Raw genomic sequence first — 3,173 nt, 5'->3', positions numbered from 1 at the left:
ACGTGTGTGAAACAAATTTTAACAGGCTGCAAGCAACTAAAAAGCCTTCGTTTCCCTACGCAAGAAATGAAAAGAATAAAACATACCTTGGCTGATACTCGACATCCCACTAACATTTCTGTTTTGTTCGACTCGAGGACAGTCCACAAAAATCTAATAAATGAATGGCGCTCTACATTGTAATTTCCTCATGCAACATTTATATAGTTTCTAAAAAAATGCATGGTAGATATCTTGCTATTTCCTCAAGTGTGTGTTAGTTATAAAAACTGTTGTGCAGTGGAACCACCTGGAGGAGAATATTATGAGCACCAAGTCAGTGGAAGCATTCAATCAGCACTCCAAAACGACCCACTAAGATGCGACATCGCCCCATAGTAAAATACCAGTATTTGTCACTGATATCTACAGGTACAGACGCAGATACTTTCCAGTAACAGTTATCATGTTCTGTTTTTCTTTCAGGTGTCTAACCATGCATATCGTACACATCAATAACATTGCAATGGCTGTACGTCATGAACAATCTGGAATTTTTAAATAATCTAATTCTCAGTGGGAGTGTACCCAGTTTAATTTTTGGGATCAGTTTCTTTATAAATGTTCCATCTGCTGAAACCTGCTGGACACCTCTTGAATTTGATCCACATATATAGATGTTTCCTTCTGTGTCAGTTTCCAGGCCACCTTGCCCAACAATGTCTTCATGTGTGTAAGCGAATAAGACCTTCCATGATGAATTGTAGGCAACAATTATATTTCCGGGATGATACAGTACGTATGTAATTCCTTTGGACATGTTAGTCGTGACAAGCGATGGACGGAGGAGTAGGTGACCATTATAGTGGTTGGAATAGATCCTTCTGATCTCAGTCCCTTTCTTGTCCAGTATCAGTATACAGTCTTGATCTGTCCACGTGGAAATCACCAGTTTGTCCCTCAATGCTGCTAATCCCCAACACCTCAGCTTTGTTTTAATCTCTTTGGATCTTTGTATTTTATCAGTGACGTCCAATATATCAATAGTTTTCCCGTAAGGAAATGAGACGGCTGCTTCTGTATCGGACATAGCACATGCACTCCACGGGTCCTCCTCAAGAGACAAACAATCCATGTACTTATAATTATTTGAGAAGATCTTTATTTTGGAATTCCCATGATCAACAAAAAGGATTGAACCGGGCAGCTGTACAATATCCGTAATGTAACATCTATGTTTGTCACCTGCTATTTTCACATAAACCTCTGACATTTTCTTTACTTTTAAATCGTTCTGAATTGTTGCCGAAGGTCCACCATGGTCATTGTCGATGGTTTTAGACGTAGTTTGCGTTAGACATTGGGAAAGAATAATTTTTTTCGGAGCATATTTATTGTTCCAAGCGTGCACACTTTATTTATCAGTTCCTGCAAAGTCTTATCCACATTAAATGTCATCCTAACACATGTTAAATCTTTTTGAAACTCTGCTACTCTATGGAAGTATCTCGCTTGATTCTGGTTTAGCTTATGAAGCACGATGATCTGCTTGACCTCTGACCCATGGGTCAATACAAGGTCAAGCTGAATTAGATCCGTTTCATTTTCGGTCAGAAGACTGAGTACTTTGGCTTTTTGGGATTGTAAGTTTAATTCCTCTGTTTTCTGATTGGCATCCATTATGGAAGCTAGATCATTTTCAAATTTTTTCAGCTTGGCATCAATTTTAGCTACGAGAGAACGAATCTGTGTTGTAATGGTTACTTTATCCTTATTAAGTGTATCGATATTTCCTGTAGCAACTAACGTCACTTGCTTCAAATTGTTATGACACATTTTTAAGTTTGTTTCCACTTCTTTAGACGCAACGGATATACAGAAAGTTGTTATCATTTCATCAAGCGTGATGATTGTCTCATATTTTCGATGTTCCAGAAACCCACAGGTGCTGCAAAACATTGTGTTATGGTCCCTGCAAAAGAATTTAATACGTTCGTTTGAATGCTTGTAGCACATTTCTATGAAATCTAAGTTTGGTGGTATGTCATTCGACTTGTTTCCACGATTTAAGCTCAGAATATTTCCTTTATTACACGCTGAAATGTCATTGTGGTACTCATGGCACATAGCACACATGGATTTCTTACATTCGCGACAAAAAGATACTGCAGGCGTTTCTTTTTTTCCCTTGAAGCACAGATCACAGAGTTTTCCTGGGTGAATATTCACTTTTAAATCCAACAGAGATACCGCCATACTGTTAACGGGAAATAATTCTGCCCATTTATCAGTGCCAATTGTAGGATCAGGTGGAGCTGTGCTTGCCCTACACACAGGACAGGGAAAGTTTGCCTGTCGTGTACCATTATGGGTCAGCTTGTTGTTGATATGTGACTGTAGACATGAAGCACAATACGTATGTCCGCATGGCAGAACTGTGGGCCTTTTGAACGTATCCTGGCATATTGTACACTTCAAAAGATGAACAAAGTGTCCTTGTGGATGGGAAGCGATTGCCATTTTATTTTAGCGCTGTGAGTTATTGCTAAGTTTGCCATAAGGAAATACGCTGTATATGCACCGAATGGTCGTATTGGCTGTTCTCTATACAAAATCAATAACCTGCGTACCACATCCTGACTTCTCGGTAAGATAAACTAATAACACCCATGTCATCAGACACGAGATTTGTATATCTAGCAATGACGTCCATAACATGTTCAATAAACGAGTTATAACACAGGAAATAAAGGTAAAACTATGTGGATTCCTATGTATTTACAAAATATTCAAAATTAATCAAGGCTGAACACATTCTATTCATATTGTATCCATATTTCAAGATATAACTTACAGTTTTTTTTTCATTACATAAAATAGTGGCATTCAAATCACAATTGTGTGACATTTTTGTTCTTTCTTTTCATTTTCGAAATCCATTCTTAACTGCAGAAAAGACATACCCGGCGTATATTACTCTAAAAATGTCCCTCGATTCTGTTGCATATGATTAGATTTTGTTGTATAATGTCTGCAAGGTTTTGTATCATCCTCGGAATAGGTACCTATCATCGAGAGCTGCGTGATGTTGGGTGTATACTAAATATAGGCTATCATCGAGAGCTGCGTTATGTTGGATGTGTACTTAATATAGGCTATCATCGAGAGCTGCGTGATGTTGGGTGTATACTAAA

At 38.1% G+C, this 3,173-nt stretch overlaps 1 protein-coding gene across 1 annotated transcript; it reads right to left on the bottom strand.

Annotated features, from left to right (window-relative positions):
- Positions 1 to 207: 207 nt before the first annotated feature.
- LOC149774688 (uncharacterized) lies at positions 208 to 2,235 on the bottom strand. Its single transcript, XM_089944975.1, has 2 exons — positions 1,541 to 2,235; positions 208 to 1,391 (listed from the first exon to the last, which is right to left on the bottom strand). The coding sequence occupies exons 1-2, from the start codon at positions 2,233 to 2,235 to the stop codon at positions 470 to 472; spliced, it is 1,617 nt and encodes a 538-aa protein (XP_089801101.1). The 3' UTR covers positions 208 to 469.
- Between the last annotated feature and the right edge of the window lie 938 nt (positions 2,236 to 3,173).

This window comes from Sinohyriopsis cumingii, unplaced genomic scaffold (genome assembly GCF_028554795.1).
Source record: "Sinohyriopsis cumingii isolate HCF-2022 unplaced genomic scaffold, ASM2855479v2 utg000160l, whole genome shotgun sequence".
Lineage (NCBI taxonomy): Eukaryota > Metazoa > Mollusca > Bivalvia > Unionida > Unionidae > Sinohyriopsis > Sinohyriopsis cumingii.
The sequence above is the reverse complement of the archived record's forward strand: the minus strand, read 5'-3'. Positions and strand labels throughout refer to the sequence as shown.